This window comes from Oncorhynchus mykiss, chromosome 8, assembly GCF_013265735.2.
Source record: "Oncorhynchus mykiss isolate Arlee chromosome 8, USDA_OmykA_1.1, whole genome shotgun sequence".
Classification (NCBI taxonomy): domain Eukaryota; kingdom Metazoa; phylum Chordata; class Actinopteri; order Salmoniformes; family Salmonidae; genus Oncorhynchus; species Oncorhynchus mykiss.
The window spans coordinates 52,385,600-52,409,639 of NC_048572.1; the positions used below are offsets into that span (position 1 = coordinate 52,385,600).

The following is a 24,040-nucleotide window of genomic DNA, read 5'->3' on the forward strand; positions in this document are numbered from 1 at the left end:
TTGTCACCAAAAACACTCAAACTTTTACAGATGCACAATCGAGAGCATCCTGTCGGGCTGTATCACCGCCTGGTACGGCAACTGCACAGTTGTACAGGTGCATCAAAGTGGAGTCCGAGCTGGGACTGAGAGACTGAAAAACAGCTTCCATCTCAAGGCCATCAGACTGTTAAACAGCCATCACTAACATTGAGTGGCTGCAGCCAACATACTGACTCATCTCTAGCCACTTTAGTAATGAAAAATGTATGTACTAAATGTATCACTAGCCACTTTAAACAATGCCACTTTATATAATGTTTACATACCCTACATTACTCATCTCATATGTCTCAGTGCCTTGCGAAAGTATTCGGCCCCCTTGAACTTTGCGACCTTTTGCCACATTTCAGGCTTCAAACAAAGATATAAAACTGTATTTTTTTTGTGAAGAATCAACAACAAGTGGGACACAATCATGAAGTGGAACGACATTTATTGGATATTTCAAACTTTTTTAACAAATCATAAACTGAAAAATTGGGCGTGCAAAATTATTCAGCCCCTTTACTTTCAGTGCAGCAAACTCTCTCCAGAAGTTCAGTGAGGATCTCTGAATGATCCGTTGTTGACCTAAATGACTAATGATGATAAATACAATCCACCTGTGTGTAATCAAGTATCCGTATAAATGCACCTGCACTGTGATAGTCTCAGAGGTCCGTTAAAAGCGCAGAGAGCATCATGAAGAACAAGGAACACACCAGGCACGTCCGAGATACTGTTGTGAAGAAGTTTAAAGCCGGATTTGGATACAAAAAGATTTCCCAAGCTTGAAACATCCCAAGGAGCACTGTGCAAGCGATAATATTGAAATGGAAGGAGTATCAGACCACTGCAAATCTACCAAGACCTGGCCGTCCCTCTAAACTTTCAGCTCATACAAGGAGAAGACTGATCAGAGATGCAGCCAAGAGGCCCATGATCACTCTGGATGAACTGCAGAGATCTACAGCTGAGGTGGGAGACCCTGTCCATAGGACAACAATCAGTCAGTCGTATATTGCACAAATCTGGCCTTTATGGAAGAGTGGCAAGAAGAAAGCCATTTCTTAGAGATATCCATAAAAAGTGTCGTTTAAAGTTTGCCACAAGCCACCTGGGAGACACACCAAACATGTGGAAGAAGGTGCTCTGGGCAGATGAAACCAAAATTGAACTTTTTGGCAACAATGCAAAACGTTATGTTTGGTGTAAAAGCAACACAGCTCATCACCCTGAACACACCATCCCCACTGTCAAACATGGTGGTGGCAGCATCATGGTTTGGGCCTGCTTTTCTTCAGCAGGGACAGGGAAGATGGTTAAAATTGATGGGAAGATGGATGGAGCCAAATGCAGGACCATTTGTCTTCCAACAAGACAATGATCCAAAACATAAAGCAAAATCTACAATGGAATGGTTCAATAATAAACATATCCAGGTGTTAGAATGGCCAAGTCAAAGTCCAGACCTGAATCCAATCGAGAATCTGTGGAAAGAACTGAAAACTGCTGTTCACAAATGCTCTCCATCCAACCTCACTGAGCTCGAGCTGTTTTGCAAGGAGGAATGGGAATAAATGTCAGTCTCTCGTTGTGCAAAACTGATAGAGACATACCCCAAGCGACTTACAGCTGTAATCGCAGCAAAAGGTGGCGCTACAAAGTATTAACTTAAGGGGGCTGAATAATTTTGCACGCCCAATTTTTCAGTTTTTGATTTGTTAAAAAAGTTTGAAATATCCAATAAATGTCGTTCCACTTCATGATTGTGTCCCACTTGTTGTTGATTCTTCACAAAAAAATACAGTTTTATATCTTTGTGTTTGAAGCCTGAAATGTGGCAAAAGGTTGCAAAGTTCAAGGGGGCCGAATACTTTCGCAAGGCACTGTATGTGGACACCTGCTCATCACATTCCAAAATCATGAGCATTAATATGGATTTGGTCCCTGCTTTACTGCTATTATTCCATACCGATCTGGACAAACCATTTCTGTATGGACCTCGCTTTGTGCACAGGGGCAGAGTCGTCTGGAATGTAATTTTATGCTGTAGCGTTAATATTTCCCTTCAATGGAATTAAGGGGCTTAGTCCGAACAATAAAAAAACAGACAGACTATTAATCCTCAACCACCAAACATTACAGTTGGCACTATTTATTGGGGCAGGTAGCGTTCTCCTGGCATCCGCCAAAACCCAGATTTGTCCGTCTGACTGTCAGATGGTGAAGTGTGACTCATCACTTCAGAGAGCGCGTTTCCACTGCTCCAGTGTGCAATGGTAGAGAGCTTGACACCACTGATGCATGGCATTACGCATGGTGGTCTTAGGCTTGTGTGCGGCTACTCGGCCATGGAAACCCATTTGATGAAGCTCCCGATGAATAGTTATTGTGCTGACGTTACTTCCAGAGGCAATTTGGAACTCGGTAGTGAGTGTTGCAACCGAGGGCAGACAATTTTTACGCGCTACGCGCTTCAGCACTCGACGGTCCCTATCTGTGAGCTTGTGTGGCCTACCACTTCGCAGCTAAGCTGTTGTTGCTCCCAGACGTTTTCACTTCACAATAACAGCACTTACAGACCAGGGAAGCTCTAACAGGGTAGACATTTGACAAACTGACAAGTTGGAAGGGTGGCATCCTATGACGGTGTCACATTGAAAGTCACTGAGCTCTTCATTAAGGCTATTTTACTGTCAATGTTTGTATATGGATATTGCATGGCTGTGGGCTCAAATGTTATACACCTGTCAGCATTGGGTGTGACTGAAATAGCCCAATCCACTAATTTGGAGGGGTGTCCACATACAAGGTTATGTGTTACATATTTTTTCATTTGGACAATTGAAAATGAGATGGTGCATCTCAAGAGATTTCATCCTGTAAAATGTCTAATAAATAAACATATTTACAGTGCATTCGGAAAGTATTCAGACTCCTTTACTTTTTCCACATTTTGTTACGTTACAGCCTCATTCTAACACTGATTAAATAGATTTTTGTTCCTACCCCATAATGACAAAGTAAAAACAGTTTTTTTTACATAAAATAAAAAACTGAAATATGACATTTACGTAAGTATTCAGACCTTTTAATCAGTACTTTGTTGAAGCACCTTTGGCAGCGATTACAGTCTCGAGACTTCTTGGGTATGAAGCTACAAGCTTGGCACACCTGTGTTTGGGGAGTTTCTCCCATTCTTCTCTGCAAATGCTCTCAAGCTCTGTCTGGTTGGATGGGGAGCGTCAGTGCACAACTATTTTGAGGTCTCTCCAGAAATGTCAGATTGGGTTCAAGTCCGGGCTCTGGCGGGAAGGTGAACCTTCTCCCCAGTCTGAGGTCCTGAGCGCTCTACAGCAGGTTTTCATCAAGGATCTCTCTGTACTTTGCTCCGTTCATCTTTCCCTCGATTCTGACTAGTCTCCCAGTCCCTGCCGATGAAAAACATTCCCACAGCATGATGCTGCCACCACCATGCTTCACCGTAGGGTATTGACCAGGTGATGAGCAGTGCCTGGTTTCCTCCAGGCGTGACGCTTGGCATTAAGGCCAAAGAGTTCAATCTTGGTTTCATCAGACCAGAGATGCCTGATTGCTGCAGAGATGGATGTTCTTCTGGAAGGTTCTCCCATTTCCACAGAGGAACTCTGGAGCACCTCCCTGACCAAGGCCCTTCTCACACCAATTGCTCAGTTTGGCCGGATGGCCAGCTCTAGGAAAAGTCTTGGTGCTTCCAAACTTCTTCCATTTATGAATGATGGAGGCCACTGTGTTCTTGGGTACCTTCAATGCTGCAGAAATGTTTTGGTACCCTTCCCCAGATCTGTGCCTCGACACAATCCTGTTTCGGAGCTCTAGGGACAATTCCTTCGACCTCATGGCTTGGTTTTTGTTCTGACATGCACTGTCAACTGTGGGACCTTATATAGACAGACAGGTGTGTGCCTTTCCAAATCATGTCCAATCAATTGAATTTACCAGAGGTGGACTCCAATCAAGTTGTAGAAATCTCAAGGATGATCAATGGAAACAGGACCCACCTGAGCTCAATTTCAATGTACAAGGTATTTCAAGGTACAAGGTACTTCTGTGTTTTCTTTTTAATACATTTGCAAAAACGTTTTCAACTTGTCATTATGGGGTATTGTGTGTAGATTGATGAGGTGGAAAAAACAATTGAATACATTTTAGAATAAGGCTGTAACATAACAAAATGTGTAAAAAGTTGAGCGGTCTGAATATTTTCCAAATGCACTGTATGTTATATTTGAAAGTAGTTCTGGTTGGTCGTACCCGGAGCAGAGTCTGCTTGTCCTCGCTGTATTCCACCTGGGCGGAGGAAAGGTTGATGACGGAACGCTCAACGCTGTCCCTCTCGTTGCGGTACAGGTAGACGTAGGGCCGGCGCACCACTACATAGCGCTTCACCCAGCCACTGGTGTGGGGCTCCAGGAAGTGTAGGTAGCCTTTCTTAGACACGATGGGGCTGAAATAAACATAATTTCTATTTGATTATTTGTTGTTGATAAACAAAAAACAGCCCATTCAATACATTGATTATTATCCAAATAACTCAGGTGGTGTTTATAGGTGATTCTAAATAATGAATCTAGCATGGATACTGCCTGTCATAATTCACAACAATATCATACTGCATGACTCATCTGGTCTCTATGGAATCCTGTACAGTAGTCCTAGTTTAATCGTACTTTTGTTACAGTGGGGCAAAAAAAGTATTTAGTCAGCCACCAATTGTGCAAGTTCTCCCACTTACAAAGATGAGAGAGACCTGTAATTTTCATCATAGGTACACTTCAACTATGACAGACAAAATGAAGGGGAACAATCCAGAAAATCACATTGTAAGATTTTTTATTAATTTATTTGCAAATTATGGTGGAAAATAAGTATTTGGTCAATAACAAAAGTTTCTCAATACTTTGTTATATACCCTTTGTTGACAATGACAGAGGTCAAACGTTTTCTGTAAGTCTTCACAAGGTTTTTTGCTGGTATTTTGGCCCATTCCTCCATGCAGATCTCCTCTAGAGCAGTGATGTTTTGGGGCTGTTGCTGGGCAACACGGACTTTCAACTCCCTCCAAAGATTTTCTATGGGGTTGAGATCTGGAGACTGGCTAGGCCACTCCAGGACCTTGAAATGCTTCTTACGAAACCACTCCTTCGTTGTGTTTGGGATCATTGTCATGCTGAAAGACCCAGCCACGTTTCATCTTCAATGCTCTTGCTGATGGAAGGTTTTCACTCAAAATCTCACGATACATGGCCCCATTCATTCTTTCCTTTACACGGATCAGTCGTCCTGGTCCCTTTGCAGAAAAACAGCCCCAAAGCATGATGTTTCCACCCCCATGCTTCACAGTAGGTATGGTGTTCTTTGGATGCAACTCAGCATTCTTTGTCCTCCAAACACGACGAGTTGAGTTTTTAGCAAAAAGTTATATTTTGGATTCATCTGACCATATGACATTCTCCCAATCTTCTTCTGGATCATCCAAATGCTCTCTAGCAAACTTCAGACGGGCCTGGACATGTACTGGCTTAAGCAGGGGGACACGTCTGGCACTGCAGGATTTGAGTCCCTGGCAGCGTAGTGTGTTACTGATTGTAGGCTTTGTAACTTTGGTCCCAGCTCTCTGCAGGTCATTCACTAGGTCCCCCCGTGTGGTTCTGGGATTTTTGCTCACCGTTCTTGTGATCATTTTGATCCCGCGGGGTGAGATCTTGCGTGGAGCCCCAGATCGAGGGGATTATCAGTGGTCTTGTATGTCTTCCATTTCCTAATAATTGCTCCCACAGTTGATTTCTTCAAACCAAGCTGCTTACCTATTGCAGATTCAGTCTTCCCAGCCTGGAGCAGGTCTACAATTTTGTTTCTGGTGTCTGGTATCCTCTTTGGTCTTGGCCATAGTGGAGTTTGGAGTGTGACTGTTTGAGGTTGTGGACAGGTGTCTTTTATACTGATAACAATTTCAAACAGGTGCCATTAATACAGGTAAAGAGTGGAGGACAGAGGAGCCTCTTAAAGAAGAAGTTACAGGTCTGTGAGTGGCAGAAATCTTGCTTGTTTGTAGGTGACCAAATACTTATTTTCCACCATAATTTGCAAATAAATGTTGTCATTTTGTCTGTCATAGTTGAAGTATGATGAAAATTACAGGCCTCTCTCATCTTTTTAAGTGGGAGAACTTGCACAATTGGTGGCTGACTAAATACTTTTTTGCCCCACTGTATATTCCTTTCCTAATTTCGTCATAAGATGTAAATATTGTGATTTTTCATTCTTCCTGGAGGCATAGTGATAACCAAAAAATGGTCTGGTCTCACCTGACGCGGATCTCCTGGATGTCAGGGACGAAGGTGCAGCCTCTACCCAGGGTCCTCTTCTTGTCCACAGGACTGAAGGGGTCCAGGTCTGGGCTGGAAGCGCCAGAGATGGGCTCAGTGTGTCTGCAGACCAGGGGGGAAAAAAACTCTCGCAACGCTCTCAAAATATTCTCTGCGCTCTCTCAATGTCCTATCAATGCCCTATTAACAAGGTCCTCTCAACAAAGAGAACAAACTCATTTGCATATGCTATTTGTCCAGGAGCAAGCCTTGGGTGAATAAAATGGGAGTAAGAGGTGACAGTTGAAAGGTCACATACCTGATGTCATAATTTCCCTCCACCAATGAGGGGCAAGTAGAGGACGGAGTTAGCGTGCTCAGACTAGAAGAGGATGGAGACATCAGCGACGCTGACATCTCAGACAGCTGAAACGCACACACACATACAAGTGCATACAGATAATCACACAGACACACACACACACAGAGAGATATGCACGTACACGAGAACAAACAAACACACAAAAATAAGCACACAAAAAGACACATACAGTGACACCATTATACATAAATCAACAGCTCCCATGTACTGTATTGCACTTTGAAGGGTCTGCAAGGTCTGATACCAATCAGGCAATGCGATGAGGTCACGAGAAGAGATAGGTTTCTGCCCCAGGCCTTTTGGTTAAACATGTTACAGGCAACATGCTGTAGTAGGGACAAAGAGGCCTGCCATTCTCTGAGGGGGGGGGAGAAAAGAGGGGGCTAGGGGTATGATCAAAAAAGGCTAGGTTGAGGAGGGTCTGGGTGAAGGATTCCATAGGTCAGAGGTAAATCTACAGAGAATATGGGACCTTGGCTTAGGGGACGGGGTTTATGATTGATGAGGACAAGAGCAAGTACACGTGAATGAATGAAGGAACTGAGTGCGGTGAATCATTTAGTTACTCTGTTTTTAGTTCAAGTACTTTCTTAGAATGCAGTTCCTCGTTAGAATTCAGTCATTTGTTGGAATACTCAATTCTCGGAGAGGCTGAGTGTGTGAACGAGACAGGGGATCAGGAGGGGAAAGTATCTTGGGTGGGATCAGTGACAATAGGCCCGGAGTCCACAGGGGCCACGTTTTTATGGGATACAAAGGGCTTCGGGCTAGGGTTCTGGCTGGTTAAAAGTAGCCTGCATGGGGTTAAGTGGGTTATAGAGGGGGTTAAAGGGCCTGGGGGGCTGGGGCTCACCTTGCTCTCACTGGCACTGCTGCTCACCTGGCTGTACTCCCTGTTGAACGTGTGCATGAGCAGCCGCAGACACTGAGACCCCAGGAGGAAAAGAGGACGAGGAAAAAGAGAGATTATTATTACTCATAATAACTACCAATACAAGTTATAATGCATTTTAATCCAACAAAGAGAGATAACCAAAAAGGTGGCCAAGCAAGTGTTAGGCCTGGTTCCTAACTGAAGCCAGGGACTGGTAGTCACCTTGGCAGCCAGCTCCCTCTGCCTCTGGCTGGGACTCTCCAGGGCGGGGCTACCCCCGGGGCAGTGGCTGAGGATGGGGCTCTTGGCAAAGTCGCTAAGGTCACCACTCTTGCAGAGAGCGTCCTGCCCCACTGCCAGGGTGGCCTCCAGTTTCTCCCGCAGCAGCAGGTAGTGTCTGGTCTTCTCCACCTGTACAGACACAACCAGAGAAACCATTGACTTTATTTTGGCACAAAATGGCCGTCATGCATCGTCCAGGTGAGTCACCTTCATTGGTGAGTATTAACTCTATTCAATAAAAGGTACTTTGAAAACAGCTACTGTATATGAATGCCAACCATGATGCATAATGTATTCCTATTTATTGACCAACCAATTCCATTACAAATTGACTCCACTACTCTGTGGAGTCTTCGCCCCAAACACCCTACAGACCCCACCAATGCCAGGCCTCACCTCCTGCAGAAGGCTGAGTTTCTCCAGCTCCCATTGGTGGTCCAGGATGAGGCTGTCGCTACGGGGCCTCCACCCAGCCAGGTTCTCTTCCCCACGGACGTATGCCACCGAGGTGTCCAAGACGCGCCTGCGCCGCCGCTGCATGCCTGAGGGTGAACAAGAGGGCAACAGAGTGTTTCATATATGCCATGTAGAATAACAGATACACACTGCCAAGAGATCATTTGGTGATATGCCCAGTGGTTAAATCAAGGTTCTGATGCACACGGGATGACAGACATGCGGCATCCATGCTTGTGACAAATTGTGTAAGGGTGACAACATCGTGGAGCGTTCATTTTTCTCAAGCTTCAACTGTGTCATTCTTTAACTTACCGGGACTTCCGTCATCAGCGACATGGCAGAGACTGACTTCATACACTCCAGTGACACGATTACTGAGAGAGAGAGAGATAGAGAGATAGAGAGATAGAGAGATAGAGAGAGAGAGAGAGAGAGAGAATGAGTTGTGTCTACTCTACAAACAACATAGAAATAAAGTTCAGATTCAGAGTTCCAGAAAGGAGGTCGAACCTCTCTGAGGGCCTGAGACAGCCGGTGCTGAAGAGGTTCCTGATGGAGCGTGAGGCGGGGAGCTTGGCGTCACGGGAGTAGAACACCATACAGAAGTCTTTGGTGATCACTGTTGGTTGGGTGCAGTTCTCCATCTGAAGAAAGTTGGAACAAAATGTATCCAAGTCAGAACTCACTTAATCCAAGCCGATACTACTTGGGTTACGGTTTAGAACGAATGCTGATGCGTTTACCTCTAGGTAAGCGGAGAGAGTGATGTAGATCTTTTCTCCATAGGGAGTGACACGGTTCAGGAGGAGGGAGTTGTGCATGGAGCTATCCCACGCCGCCTCAAATCGGTAAAACGTCCTGTTCAGTCAACATACAGGCAAACGTTACGGGGGGTTTTGTGTATAGAACATGTTTTCATTTTGTCAATGGTGAATGAATGGAGACATGTAAATATGATTTTTCTCCATCAGCATATCAGCGGGGAAAAAATGATTAAGTTGCACAAGACCCTCTAAAACAACACTCAAACAAACTATATATACACACGTATTTACAAGGACAGAAACAAACACAGCTGAGTTCACCTTTGAGAGTGAAGTCAAATGAAAGCATGAGGAAACAGACAACAACAAGAACAGAAAGCTGATTCAGGGAACATACAATTGACAAGAGGAGAAGGAGAAAGGTTGTGTGTTATACCTATGGTCAACTCCCAGGGACATGCTGCCATACAGTGAAGCGCGAAGAGAAAAGGGCGAGAAGTTATAAGCAAGCAGCTCGGCTGTGGATTTTACAGTAACAAAGTGGCAAAAAAATGAAGAAGACAAGTAAACACAATAGAATATTGTATACAAATACATGTGGTCTTCAGTGCCAAAATACAGTAAAAACAAAAAGAGAAAAAGAGAACGAGAGAAAACAAAACATACTCAAAACGTTCCATTATGGAAAAGGCCATTAATACACAACCATGTTATTAGGTGTTACAGTATGTACAGGAACTAGCTGTGTAAAGAGGAGAGGGGACGTACTTGTCATTATATGAGGGCCAGATGTAGCCCGCAGATAGAATGTTGAGAGACAGGATGTTGGGGTCGATGATGGTCTCATCAGCCTCTGGAGTATTCCGGATCCGCCCTGAGAGGTCAAAGGTCAGTGGTGGATCTTTATGTGCTGAAAATATGAACCTATGCAATCTTTATGCTCCGTAAAGACGGATCTACGGGATCTTGATGTGCGGTAAAGATGAATTTACTGTGCCCATGTCATTGTCGTCTACTTTCATCCGTACTCACCCACCACCAGCTCCTTGACCTCCTTCCACTCCACGTCATTTCCTGTCTCGTGCGCTATGGTGACTGTGATCCTCCGCTGGATGCCCTGATGAAGCAGGAAGGTTCCGTGGCAGGGCATGCCCCCTCTGTGGTCCACCACTGAAGGGATGTAGCTAAGGACAAACAAAATGGCATATTCATCAATGACTCACATGAATGACCCTAAACTGTCAGTAACGCTTAACTTTGCAGTTCTATTACCACTGGTATTTACCATGAAATTACTTGGTGAGAAAATGCTGTAATTTCAATGGCTAATGGTGCAATATGTAGAAATCAATCCAGAATTTCCTGGTTGCAAAAACTCTAATAGTTTGCCTAATTTCAGTTTATGTGACAAAACAAGCAGTCATTGTGTAGAGAATCATTGTACCATCTAAACCGCTGTGAAATATATTTTCCATAACCACAAATATTGTCTTTTCAGGTGTTTGAAGCTGGTGTACAAAACCGAAAGTAAAAGGCAAAACTTAAGAATGGGAAGCATAAAAACAGTGCATGTATAACAGATCTACCGCTTCTTAGACTTGCTTTCAATGAGAATGACAGATCTATAACTCATATTTCTATGTTAATTTGGTTGGGTTGCCCAAAAAGTGACATATTGCCACTTTAATGACCATGAAGAAGGGGAAATATTTAAATGTTTAAACATGAAACTATTTGTAAAAAGATTAAATGTCATTTTTGCCTCCTAAATAAGATCATTGTTTCATAGTAAAACGTAGGCCCAGTCAGTGGCCACACCCAAGTGAACCGACATTGGTTGAGAACTATGAAACACACCCTTCTCTCCCCCAGTACAAAAGTCCGTTGACAGAAGTCAATGTCAGTTCCTGATGACCGTACATTTAAAAGGTCAAATTTTAACGTGGAGGTGACAATCACCATGCGGGAATGGTGAATTTCGACTAGACCAGCCAGAATACAGCATGAGCTGATTATGGCAACTTGTTATGAACTTTGATCTATTATTCACTAAAGAAGAAGTGATACCTCCTAGACGTCGAGTTGTCAGTTGCAGCTGTAAACATACGCGGCCTAGGAAAGGACAGATATCTCCTAAGAACAACAGGGTACTTTAAAGTATCCGCTCTACACCACTACGGCCAGAAAGATTCTTCAAATTACAATGGCGATCTCTCTCTTCCATCTTCGACCCATCTATTGAAGCGCAGCTCAGCTCAAGAGTAAATATATATCTTGCATTTTTCTTTTCCGAATGGGCGGATATTAGAATGCATATGATTCTGTATTTACGGTAGCAAAGCTTCTCCAGGTCCTATAGAGACCCAATCCCTTTGTCCCTCAGTCTTCCCGCTCTTTCATTCAAACCCAACCCCTTTCCTTTGTGTAACCAGCCATAATTTCGGGTTAGTCCACCAGGAACTTTTCATGACATGATTAGTAATCGATGTGTGATCTATCCTGTGTCTATATATATGTAATTCTGTGTGACTATTTGGGTATTTAGTAAATAAATAGTTAAGCCAATTTGTGTATTGCTGATTCAACTTGTTAGCTAGGGTTCGTGCAGATAACCAAGTACTTACGACAAACAGAACGAGACTGATCAAGGTGACGATGAATAATTGACTGTTGATATAAAAGATCTTCAGATCTTTAAGAGAGTGGATTCGGGAGATAACCACTCTATATAAATTAATGCTTCCGTGGTGCCCCAGGTTATTAATGGTTTAATTGTTGCATGGTTTAATTCAATCACGTAATAAATTAAACATTAGGTAATCGATTTGATAAAATAGCATGTCATTTAATTTAATCATAGTCAGAGACAAGACAATACTTACTCTCCATTGGCCTCCAGCTCACAGATCTCGAAGAAGGCCATGAGGTCATATTTGGAGTGGCACGGGCCGGCCGTGGAACGGGTCAGGGTATTCAGCTTGGTGGCTGGTACTGTGAAAGAGAAGGTCAGAAATGTGTCTGAATATTTGTGACACGCAAGCACAATGAGGTGGATGAAGGTAGGGATGTTTAAAAATATATAAAATCAGCAAAAAAAAAGAATCGCCCCTTTTTTAGGACCCTGTCTTTCAAAGATAATTCGTAAAAATCCAAATAACTTCACAGATCTTCAATGCTTGTTCAATGAACCATAAACAATAAATGAACATGCACCTGTGGAATGGTCATTAAGACATTAACAGCTTACAGACGGTAGGCAATTAAGGTCACAGTTATGATAACGTAGGACACTAATGAGGCCTTTCTACTGACTCTGAAAAACATCAAAAGAAAGATGCCCAGGGTCCCTGCTCATCTGCGTGAACGTGCCTTAGGCATGATGCAAGGAGGCATGAGGACTGCAGATGTGTCCAGGGCAATAAATTGCAATTTCCGTATTGTGAGACGCCTAAGACAGTGTTGCAGGGAGACAGGACGGACAGCTGATCGTCCTCACAGTGGCAGACAACGTGTAACAACACCTGCACAGGATCGGTACATCCGAACATCACACCTGCGGGACAGGTACAGGATGGCAACAACAACTGCCCGAGTAACACCAGGAACGCACAATTTTTCTTAGAAGGAATGAGCGTTACACCGAGGCCTGTACTCTGGAATGAGAATAATTTGGAGGTGGAGGGTCCATCATGGTCTGGGGTGGTGTGTCACAGCATCATCGGACTGAGCTTGTTGTCATTGCAGGCAATCTCAACACTGTGTGTTACAGGGATGACATCCTCCTCCCTCATGTGGTACCCTTCCTGCAGGCTCATCCTGACATGACCCTCCAGCATGACAATGTCACCAGCCACACTGCTCTTTCTGTGCGTGATTTCCTGCAAGACAGGAATGTCAGTGTTCTGCCATGGCCAGCGAAGAACCCGGATCTCAATCCCATTGAGCATGTCTGGGACCTGTTGGATCGGAGGGTGAGGGCTAGGGCCATTCCCCCCAGAAATGTACGGGAACTTGCAGGTGCCTTGGTGGAAGAGTGGGGTAACATCTTACAGCAAGAACTGGCAAATCTGGTGCAGTCCATCAGGAGGAGATGCACTGCAGTACTTAATGCAGCTGGTGGCCACACCAGATACTGACTGTTACTGACTGTTACTTTGTCCACTTCTGTTGGTCACATGTCTGTGGAACTTGTTCAGTTTATCTCTCAGTTGTTGAATCTTGTTATGTTCATACAAATATTGACACGTTAAGTTTGCTGAAAATAAACCCAGTTGACAGTGAGAGGACGTTTATTTTTTTGCTGAATTTATATATAAAACATATATAAATATTTTACACATTTTTTTCTCCAGTAATGCCTTCATGAACATGTGAACTTTCATGTGCCTCAATTGCAAACTTGCATGGGATCTGTAAATATTAAATTATGAGTTTAGCCAAGGAGAAAGCACTGAGCTAAATAGGGAGAAAGACAGGATCCCTTCTGGCTAGCCATCATTGGCTGAGATAATGGAGGGTTTGACCATGCTGATGGTTGGCCATAAGCATTTTTCGTCATAAGCCCCATTTGGGAAGGGCCGTCACATTTGTACTACTAACCAATATCTGGTTAACATTCTCGTACAAAATGGCTGCAGTGCCAACTTGCTCAGCTTGGTGGCTGGCACATTCACAAAGATGTAGAAAGAGACACATACCAAATAAACCACTCACCTGGTTTAGACAAGGGCATGACCCTTGGGAACTGCCTCCTAGAAGGTCGAAGGGGACTGAAATAGAAGTGTGAACTTTTAAAATGGTCTACTTTAGCAAGACAGTAAAACGGGATCATTTGAAGAAGAAGAGGGCAAGTACAGTTCTCACCTGATGAGGTCTTTGCAGAGGGGTGGGAATGGATGTTTCTGGTAGTGGCCAAACACCTCAAAGACGATGGGCTGGGTCTTGATGTACTCCACAAACGACTTGGTAACCTCTACCGTGATCTAATAGACCATAAAAAAACGAGGTAGGCTATCACGCAAGTCCCTTAACGAGGCCAGCGACAACAGGATGATTACAAGGCAACACAACAACAATCGGTAATTCATGATTCATTCATGGCAATATCAAAGAGATAACGCTTGTAGTAACCTATGAATAATAATAAGGAATAGCAATGTTATTTCCGGGCGGCGCTTACATTCTGTACATGGTAGAATCCCAGCGGAGGTCCTCTGCCAGTGTTCTTGAGTGGCTCAGTGGAGAAAGCCTCATCATGTCGGTGGATGAAGCTGGAAAGTAGGGAGACCACATTCAGTCAATATGCGTACCTATTCACTACACATATATATTAAAACGACGACACTGTTGCATTACTACTATGTACTGTTGACTACTCTCAATGTGGCGCACTGATTACGATCACATTTGGTGGGACACTTGTCTCGCACCATCAGACGAGTCTACTTCAGGAATAACACTAACCATGAGAATTTTGTTTGTTTAAACCAAGAGAGGATGGAGTCGTTTCTGGATGAAGAAAAGAGAGAAGTGAAAGGTCTTGAAAGACAAGGCTTTTTGCATTTACATTTGAGTCATTTAGCAGATGCTCTTATTTCAGAGACAATTACAGTAGAAATTACGGGAAGGTGCTTTGCTTATGGGGCACAGACAGAATTTTCACAGAGTCAGCTCAGGGATTTGAGACAGCAACCTTTCAGTTACTGGCACAACGCGGTAAACCACTAGGCTGCCTGCCGCCCTTTTCCATAGCATAGCTTTCAAATAGTTCACGTGTTAGATGTCATCTAAAATGTAGAATCCTGACTCAATAAAAATCGTTGTAAATTGCCGAGGAGACAAAACATAGTACATAGTCAAAATATGATGAAAATAGGAAATAAAGTTGAGGAACAGGCCTTGAAATGACTCATTTTGCTTTCGACACATAACAGTCCAATTATACATGACTAACTATTAGATTTCGACTTCCTTACAACTGTCAAATGGATATGATCATGTTATGTGACAGTACAAAATTGGCACCATTTCATAGACTCTGCCTCCCTGCACCTAAACAAGCCACCCTGGATTGTGTGCCCCACGTCCTCATTACTCTGGCAGTGACATGTGTTACTGTCATGTCTACAGCGCTATCACCCCTCTTGCTTTTGCTAGCCTTTTCGGGTCGGCATTAGCAGTGAGCGAGACTCTCGCATTTTTCCGTGACCTCTTCCGCGGTGTCCATCTGCGGCTTGCGGTGGCTGCTTGGTCGAGTGACCGCCGCAAGGATTTCTGCTCTAACAACTCTACGGATGTAACTGGCACATTCAACACTGGACGTGGCTCTAATCGGCTACTTCTCCATTGGACTGTATCAATTCCAATCGTGTCGCTATAAAGCAGCCCCCTTTTCCCCTCTGGCCTCACCGTTATTAAAGGATTGATCCCGTTTCATAGGTTGGCTTTTCTCAGAGGGGCTGATCACAGAAGATGCAATTGATGTCATGTGTTTGACTGAAACCTGGCAACAACCCGTATGAATGTTTGGCCTTTTAACCTTGCGATCAGACCTCAAACGGGCTGTAACTCAGGTACAGAATCTGACCTCATTTGAATGCCTAGCGCTCACACTGTTTGGCCCAAAACCACTGCTCCTCATTTTGATATACAGGCCTCCCATAGTCTCCCTTGTCTTCCACTCAAGAGTTTAAGGCACTGACATCTTCCTGCTCCATGTGCTGCTTGGGGACTTAAACGTTCATGTACACTCCAGCATGTGACTTTTACAACCTATGTCAAAGGCTACAACCTGGACCTGGTGTGCTACACTGGCCATAGATCCCTCCGACACGTGTGGCCTGAACCTCACCATTTCTGACCACGTGGCCATCCTATTTAATCTTTCCATCTCCCTCCCCAAGCCCCGTACCAAATGCACCATGACCCTCAGAAATGCAAAAACTGTCAACCCCCCTGATTGAACTGATTCAGTCCCATGAGAACCCTGACGCTCCCTACAAGGCCAAGTCTACCCACTACTCTAACATCCCTGATCTATAAGCTACAACTGCCTCATGGTTGACATTGTCAATGTGTCCCTCTGCTCTGGCTCTGTACCCCCTGAACTCAAACCGGCTGTTACCACTTCTTGTCATCTTCTATATCGTACCATTCCGGCAAAATCCTCCGTCAACACAGTCTGGAATTCCACTGTTACGCTGATGACACACAAATCTATGTTCACTCCAAACCCACCTCTGACAGCAGACACCCCCCCCCCCCCCCATCATCAGTTGTCAACTGTCTAAAATACATAAAAACATGGATGAGCTCGACGTCCTGAAGTTCAATGGCGATAAGACAGAAGCTATGTTGGTGGCACCCAGATCTCTCCTGAAGAAGGTTGACCTTAACATTGACGGCTGCTCTAGCTGTACTACCTCTCAGGTGAATAATCTGGGGGTCATCCTCGATTCCACACTCACCTTTGATGCCCACATTAAAACCATCACAAAATCTGCCTTCTTCCATCTCAAGAACATAGGCAGTCTCAGCCCCTCACTTACTGACTCAGTTGCTGAAAACCTTATTCATTGCCTTCATTACCTCACGCCTGGACTATTGCAATGGACTCCCTGCCAGCTCCCTCAACAAACTTCAGTATATCCAGAACTCAGCTATTAGACTCCTCACCCGCACCAAACCCTGGGAGCACATCACACCCACACTTCTCCACCTCCACTGGCTTCCAATCAAACTCCTTACCTACACATCCATGCATGACTTGGCTCCCTTCCCTCTTTCCAACATGCAACACATCTACACCCCCACCCGCAGCCTTCGATCCTCTGTCTCTGGCCTACTGGTCACCCCCCCCCCACCAGACTATTCTCCATGGGGGATTGTGCCTTCAGCAATGCCTCCCCCACTCTCTATAACTTTCTCAGCCCTGAACTCCTAGTGCGTTTTAAACCTTGGTCTAGCTGTTTTTTTGTTGTTGTTGTCTTTTTAATCTTCCTATCGTGTAAGGGATGCAGAGGTCGTTGAAGTTAGCTTCTCAATTTGAACTGCCTTGACGACTTTTGTCTCTGTTGTTGCTGTTATTATTACTTTTTTTTTTTTTTTCTAAATTCAGGGAGTTTACATTGTTAAAGTACCTGAACCACTGGCACTTGCAGATGTTCCTAAGGAGAGATTTTTAGAAACAAATGCCTCTGTATGCATCATCTTGTCATCGTCATCATTCAAAACACTTTCCCTCACTGACATCTTGTCAAGTCTCTCCCTGAAAAAAAACTCCAAACCGTCCTGGTCAAAGCTAAAATACCACAAAATGAAAGGGCTTGAATGAGTGGGGGGCACTTACTTGAACTGGCAGAAGATGTCAGCATACTCAGCGGAAATGCTGGAGGCCTGCAGCACTGTGACCCTGAAGGTGAAGGTGGAGCCTATGTGGAGGTGGGACAGGGCCTTCTCCAGGGGCAGCTCCAGACCCAGACCACCCTTCAGTGGGCTCCTGGGGACCTCTGGTGTGGCTGTGACGGGGGACAAGTCTGTGGTCATGGTAAGTACACATGATAAAGACAGGAAATGCCTGCAGTCCTGCACACGGTATGACGGGGGAGACCCAGTGCTTTACTCCTGCACCATGACTTACACAAATTATAAGTACATGACCTTTTCAGTTAAGTCTTCCCCTACTAAACAAATGTGTGCTGTTCATATCTACCGCCACAATGATGTAATCGAAAAACAACATGATTGGGAGGATCTCCTTACCTGCACAGGTGTTGTTGTTGACCTCGTCAGGGTCAGCTCCTACATCAGAGTTCTGTCCCTCCCCTTCCACGAAGCGCAGCTCTTCGTGAGAGGTGTTAGAATGGGACATGCCGCCGGAACACGACTCTGTCTGGAACTGACCAGCCAAACACGTGGCCTTTTAAATAATGACACAGCATTTTCCCAATCTCGATACTGTATGCAGACAGCGATTTGGCAAGTAATTCAAGTTCCTGTATAATTTCTTACGGATTCTACCTTCTCAAACTGTTGGTCCTCAAAGGATATCTTGGCGGTTCCTGACTGCCTTACGCCAGAACCATAGTCAGGGGCTTCTTCATCAGCTGGGGAGAGACAATAAAAATGTTGGAACCTCATCCTATTTTGAAGGCCATTTTTATCAAACAGCAATTCACTACTCTCTCAGCACCCACGTGGGTGTCCTTCACAAAACACTAAACACTTGTGTCTAATACTGCATGTTAACACAAATGTATCGCACAGTAAAAGGATACAGACATGACAATATGGCACAGTAGCTGATACCTGAGATGGCCTGTACTGCCACCCTGAGGAAGCCCTTCACCTCTCCCTTCTCACTGACGATGGCCACGCGGTGCACGAGCGGCACGGGGTACAGCAGGTTACTCAGGTACACAAAGGCCCTGCGGACGGGGGAGGAATAGAAGGGGAGAACGGGATAGAGAGGAAAAGAGGGGGAGAGAGTGATAGAGGAGGAGAGAGGGAGAGAGAGGAATAGAGGGGGAGAGAGGAATAGAGGGGGAGAGAGGAATAGAGGGGGAGAGAGGAATAGAGGGGGAGAGAGGGATAAAGGGGGAGAGAGGAATAGAGGGGGAGAGAGGAATAGAGGGGGAGAGAGGGATAGATAGAGAGGAGGAGAGGAGGATAGATAGAGAGGAGGAGAGGAGGAGAGAGGGATAGAGGAATAGAGGGGGAGAGAAGAATAGAGGGGGAGAGAGGGGGAGAGAGGGATAGAGGAATAGAGGGGGAGAGAGGGTTAGAGAGGGAGAGAGGGATAGAGGAATAGAGGGGGAGAGAGGGATAGAGAGGGAGAGAGGAATAGAGGGGGAGCTATATCAGACACAGGGCAATCATTTCAGAGCAGAGGACTGTCGTAGAATGTTGAGGTAATCTCTAGTGGGGCAAGTCTACTGACCCTGGCCCTGTTCAAATATTTATCATGTGCATCCTCCTATAAGTGTATTGTATTGTCTCTGTTTCCATCCTTTTGCTCTTATTAGGAAACCACTGGCTACTTAGTGATTACCTCAAGAAAGGAAGGGAATGACATTAGAAAAGACTAGGACCTGGGACAGTGACTGACCTGCCCACCAGACGGAACCATGGGAAGCGGTCATAGAAGGGGTCTCCTCCAGTCAGAGCCTGGTCACAGTCCTCCACAGTGCTGCTAGGCACCTCCGCCGCACGGTCGTACATCTCCCTCATCAGGTCCAGCCTCTGTCTATAGGGGGCACCAAAGACAAGGCACACGACCAGGACAGAGCACATCAGAGCAACAGACACTGTAAAGTAGACGCAGACCGGGTAAGTCCATATAGGCCTACATACCAGGGCCTCGCGTGTACAGAGACACATATCATAACGTAAAACCGCAGAGAAATAACCGGGAACAAATGCTCAGAGCCACGAAAACACACTCACACAGTCTAATGTCAAGGTCCTCACAAGTATAGTGATACTGTACAAACTCACACACACACACAATTCCCCCCCCACACACACATACCTGAGTTTCTCCAGGGTCCAGTAGTGTGTGGCCCCGTTCTTCTGGTCCTGGACCTCCACAGCTACGATGGTGCTGGGGAAGGGCCGTTTCTCCCGCTCCATGGCCACGCTGGGGGGCAGCAAGTCCGGGGGCAACGGGGAGTACAGTGTGTCTGTCAGCAGCACAAACTGGAACTGGACCTGTAAAGGAGAGGACCAGTTTAGCATGTCAGCAGGTTAGCGACAAAATCGTTGTTGTCAATTGAAATCTAATTTTGCGGACTCATCGAACCGATTCACAATAGAGCCGATCTGATTCAATGACTTGGCAGGGGCACTATTTCGCAATACCAGTCTTTGCTGACTCATCGAATCGATTCATTGTTTTCTAAGAATAGACTTTCCTTTGACTGATACCTCACAGTTTCACCACTGAATCCTTGTTCTACTTTATAGATTGTATATAATGACAGTGTACCTTCTTCTTGAGCTCCACACTGATGGCGTTGGCTTCCTTGAGGAAGATGGCATTGCCCCACAGCAGGTCCCTGAGGGAGGTGAACTGGTAGAAACGCCACTTACGGAACGCCCAGGATGCAAGCTCCATCTCACGCTTTGTCCACGGAACTATGGGAAAGACTTAAAACATTCCATAATTCAGAAAATATTCCATTCTCTGACCTTACCTCAGAAATATATATTTTATTTCAAAATCATTGTAAACATTTGATAAAGGTTGTTCAAGATGGGTAACTGTCAATCAATGTCTCACCTTCCTCCTCAGGCTCCTCTTCTTCGTCTGGGGACTCCAGGTAACGGGAGTTTCTGTCCACCTGTTTCTGCAGGGCTTCCAGTTTACTCTCATAGTCCTGGGAGAGACCCCGGTACAGACACATCAAATCACATGACAGAATAACGGCTATATACACTCACCGGCCAGTTTAAAAATGGTCAAAGACTCCAGCCACCCTAGTCATAGACTGTTCTCTCTGCTACCACACGGCAAGCGGTACCGGAGCACCAAGCCTAGGTCCAAGAGGCTTCTAAACAGCGTCTACCCCCAAGCCATAAGACTCCTGAACATCTCCTCAAATGGCTACCCAGACTATTTGCATTGCCCCATGAATCTGTACTGGTAACACCCTGTATATAGTTATTTTACTGCTGCTCTTTAATTGCTTATTACTTTTATTTCTAATTCGTATTTTTTTAAATATACTATACATATATTTTTTTTATTATTATTTTTGTCTTTATTTTGATTTGATTGTTTAATTTATTTAACTGTATTGTTGGTTAGGGGCTCGTAAGTAAGCATTTCCCTGTAAGGTCTACACATTTTGTATTCGGCGCATGTGACTAATACAATTCGATTTGATTTGATTAGGTACACCACCCCGTTTACGAAAAAGGTTCTCTCCCACAGACAGTGAGTCACGTGGCCATTGTTCGCAGGATAAAGCAGGCAGACCGGCATTGCGGTATTCGGTTACTCTTCGAATGAACGTTGGAATGGGCAAAACTAATGTCCTAAGCGACTTTGAGCGTGGTTTGATCGTCGGTGCCGGGCGCCACCGGTTCCAGTATCTCAGAAACGGCCTCCTGGGCTTTTCACACACGACAGTGTCTAGAGTTTACTGAGAATGGTGAGACAAAAAAAAACATCCTGTCAGTGGCAGTCCTAACAACAGTGGTGTGTAGAACAGCATCTCGGAACGCACAACTCGTCTCGGTCCTTGTCACGGATGGACTATTGCAGATGACCACACCGGGTTCCACTCCTATCAGCTAAAAAAACAGATGAAGCGGCTCCAGTGGGCACGCCATCGCCAACACTGGACAACTGAGGAGTGGAACAACATTGCCTGGTCCGAGGAATCCCGGTTCCTGTTGCATCATGCTGATGGCAGTGTCAGGATTTGGAGTAAGCAGCATGAGACCATGGTCCCATCCTGCCTGGTGTCAACGGTACAGGCTGGTGGCGGTGGTGTAGGGTACGTTTTCCTGGCACATGTTAGGTCCCTTGATACCAATTGAGCAACGTTTGAACGTTGTATAATCCATGCCCCGAAGAATTCAGGATGTTATGGAGGCAAAAGCAGGGGTCCGACCCGGTACTAGATGGGTGTACCTAATAAACTGGCCACTGAGTGTCTCCATATCCAAGTAACTGCCAAAATAAAGGAAACACCCAATAAAGTGTCTTAATAGGGAGCTGGGCCACCAGCGCAGCTAGAACAGCTTCAATGCGCCTTGGGCATAGATTCTACAAGTGTCTGGAACTCTATTGGAGGGATGTGACACCATTCTTCCATCATTTGGCGTTTTGTTGCTGGTGGTGGAAAACTCTGTCTCAGGCGCCAATCCAGAATCTCCCATTAGTGTTCAACTGGGTTGAGATCTGGTGACTGAAACACCCTTTAAACCCCCTCCTTATGCTCATTTGAGACCCCTCTTTCAAAGTCACTGAGATGTCTTCTTCTAGCCATGGTAGAGGAGAATAATGGGCAACTGCCTTCAATATACAGTACTTTGTGTCCCTTTGTGTTTCCTTTATTTACACAGTTACCTGTATTTATAAAAAACTAAAGATTTGCTTTTTAAGGGATCTTTCTTAGTGGCCTGTCTTACCAGTCTCTGTTGTTCCAGAAGGTTACTGGCCTCCTCTCGTTCTCGGCGGTATTGATCTTCTAACTCTTGAAGCCTGCAAAACAAAATAATTGCAAATAATTTTCAAACGAAGTCATACAAAGTCATACAAAAGGATGATGTGTTACTACAGCTGGTGCTTTGCCAAAGGCAGTCCATCTGTTATTGTACCTTGACTCCATCTCCTGCTTCATGTCGATGCCCTGTTTCTCCAGCAGCTCTCTCTGGGCGAAGGCCCAGTCCACGGGCTCCACGGGGGTCTCGGCGCAGGGGGTCCTCTCCCGCTCCTGCCGCGCCTGCTCCGGGTCATTGAAGCGGAACACATGGCTCTTCCCCATGATAATGCGATTTCCTGAGGTCAGAAGTCCGGTCAGTCGCATCACACCTCAGTCATTTCATCAATGTCATAAACCTATTACAGTTTGTTTTACAATCACTAACACACTAAAAGTGGGACTCGAGGCACACTGTGAAACGGTTAACTCTAGTACCTAATCTCCAGACAAAGTCCGCTTTACACTCAGTTTGCAATTGCAAAACACACTTTGTGCAAAACACTAAACACAATTCTCTGCATTAGACACATCATTCAAAACCAACAGGTCTTGTGTTTCTTTTGGAAAACACTTCCATTCAAAATGCCACACTCATTTACCGATTAACTAAACCCAGTTCACATAGAAATCAGAGCTTGAGCACTGTAAATAGGCTTCAGGTTGGCTTTCTTGGTTCGGACAAGAAAGGAGGCCAATTTTGGAGAGAGAGTTAGAGGGAGAGGAGTGGGAGGAAGACGATGACAAAGAGAAGGAGGATGAATACACAATGTTTTGAGAAAGAAATTCATTTTATTTTTTCCCCTCCTTGCATTTCTGTTCATAGTGTGAACATATACTGAATATGCATACATACTGTATATATTTGTGCACATACATGTACGTGTGAGTGCTATGACAAACTGCCGTGGACGCAAAAGACGCAAGATAGTGTTTTACATTTGTCACATCCGTGTATAGTTGGCGTGTATAGGAGCTAATCATTTGATGGTTTGTGTGTAGAGTTGTGGTGCAAAAACACCACTTTGAGAAGAGTTAAATACCGTTTTGAATAAAGTGTTTGGTTTTGCAAGAGATCTGTGACGTTTTGCATGTTGTGCGTGTGTGTTTTTTGGGGTTTTGTGTGTAGAGTCGAGAGACGAGGAGCCATAGTTTCAGAAATCATGTGGAAGCAATTGTCAAAAACTGTAATGATTTTAAACTTGGACTGTTCAAGTGAGAATCACCAGTGTGAATCACCAGTGTGAATCACCAGTGTGAATCACCTATGGTGATTCTTTGTGTATTTATGATGTTGTATATGGAAGCAGATTCATGCCTAGACAAATACAAAATATTTCATTCAAATCAGTGTAGTGTTTTTCAGTATGTTTTGTGTCTGTTGTGTATCTTTTCCCGTACTTAGTGGAAGATGCTGAGGGGTTTAAGCCTTACCTGAACGAAGCAGAGTAGGCGTGGTCACCAGTTTCCCGTTGACGTAGATCTCAGCCCCCTCGCAGGGCTCCAGGCTGACATTCCCTGTGTCATCATCATCAACAGACAAGAACCACCGGGGATGGTGAGCCTTTGGCCATTCTACAATGGCTCCCTTTCTAACTCAATTTCCAGTCCTGGAGGACCAAAACACTTCTAGTTTTCATCCTCTCCTTCTAAATCGGGGAGTAATTCACACCTGTCACACCAGGTGAGTGCAATTAACT

General features: G+C 44.9%; 1 protein-coding gene across 26 annotated transcripts in view; it reads right to left on the bottom strand.

Annotated features, from left to right (window-relative positions):
* The window catches only part of kif1ab (kinesin family member 1Ab), a 56,944-nt gene that overhangs the window by 5,675 nt on the left and 27,229 nt on the right, over positions 1-24,040 (bottom strand). For 7 of the 26 annotated variants that reach the window (XM_036985636.1, XM_036985628.1, XM_036985634.1 and 4 more), the window contains 28 exons: positions 23,775-23,873; positions 22,459-22,639; positions 22,270-22,342; positions 20,411-20,507; positions 20,117-20,277; positions 19,661-19,839; positions 19,238-19,375; positions 18,439-18,557; positions 18,151-18,236; positions 17,893-18,028; positions 17,480-17,666; positions 14,596-14,640; positions 14,312-14,402; positions 13,996-14,114; positions 13,846-13,919; positions 12,015-12,123; positions 10,165-10,316; positions 9,901-10,006; positions 9,569-9,592; positions 9,112-9,226; positions 8,879-9,012; positions 8,681-8,742; positions 8,306-8,451; positions 7,850-8,038; positions 7,607-7,678; positions 6,691-6,797; positions 6,372-6,494; positions 4,318-4,510 (listed from right to left, as the gene is read on the bottom strand). In XM_036985636.1, coding sequence (XP_036841531.1) covers positions 4,318-4,510; positions 6,372-6,494; positions 6,691-6,797; positions 7,607-7,678; positions 7,850-8,038; positions 8,306-8,451; positions 8,681-8,742; positions 8,879-9,012; positions 9,112-9,226; positions 9,569-9,592; positions 9,901-10,006; positions 10,165-10,316; positions 12,015-12,123; positions 13,846-13,919; positions 13,996-14,114; positions 14,312-14,402; positions 14,596-14,640; positions 17,480-17,666; positions 17,893-18,028; positions 18,151-18,236; positions 18,439-18,557; positions 19,238-19,375; positions 19,661-19,839; positions 20,117-20,277; positions 20,411-20,507; positions 22,270-22,342; positions 22,459-22,639; positions 23,775-23,873 — 3,317 coding nt within the window. The remainder of the gene's footprint in view (positions 1-4,317; positions 4,511-6,371; positions 6,495-6,690; positions 6,798-7,606; positions 7,679-7,849; positions 8,039-8,305; positions 8,452-8,680; positions 8,743-8,878; positions 9,013-9,111; positions 9,227-9,568; positions 9,593-9,900; positions 10,007-10,164; positions 10,317-12,014; positions 12,124-13,845; positions 13,920-13,995; positions 14,115-14,311; positions 14,403-14,595; positions 14,641-17,479; positions 17,667-17,892; positions 18,029-18,150; positions 18,237-18,438; positions 18,558-19,237; positions 19,376-19,660; positions 19,840-20,116; positions 20,278-20,410; positions 20,508-22,269; positions 22,343-22,458; positions 22,640-23,774; positions 23,874-24,040) is intronic. The other 19 variants (XM_036985640.1, XM_036985632.1, XM_036985625.1 and 16 more) reach the window with 15 other exon arrangements.